Genomic DNA, 251 nt, shown 5'->3' with positions numbered 1-251 from the left:
ATGAATCTGAACAGAAGCAATAAATACACGTCGCTATGGTTTAGAAAGTCACACATCTCCTTAAACTCACACTGGCATGAGAAGTTGCTGAGTGAGGAAGATGACGATAAAGATGAAGATGGCACAAAGGATGTAGTACTTGTAGAGGGGGTCGGGTTGGCGGAGCAGAGGAAGCTCCCAGCTCTCCTTCGTGAATGTCAGCAGCAGGGGATTGATTCCTTCAGGTTTGAACCATTGGCTGGCGGAGAAAT

General features: G+C 47.0%; 1 protein-coding gene across 1 annotated transcript in view; it reads right to left on the bottom strand.

Moving 5' to 3' along the window:
• Positions 1-251, bottom strand: part of LOC119582390 (adenylate cyclase type 2-like) — a gene marked incomplete in the record, with an annotated part of 138,831 nt that overhangs the window by 13,950 nt on the left and 124,630 nt on the right. Inside the window, 1 exon segment of the mRNA XM_037930603.1 lies at positions 71-238. Within this exon segment, the coding sequence (XP_037786531.1) occupies positions 71-238 (168 nt within the window).

This window comes from Penaeus monodon, chromosome 15 (assembly GCF_015228065.2).
Source record: "Penaeus monodon isolate SGIC_2016 chromosome 15, NSTDA_Pmon_1, whole genome shotgun sequence".
Classification (NCBI taxonomy): domain Eukaryota; kingdom Metazoa; phylum Arthropoda; class Malacostraca; order Decapoda; family Penaeidae; genus Penaeus; species Penaeus monodon.
The sequence above is the reverse complement of the archived record's forward strand: the minus strand, read 5'-3'. Positions and strand labels throughout refer to the sequence as shown.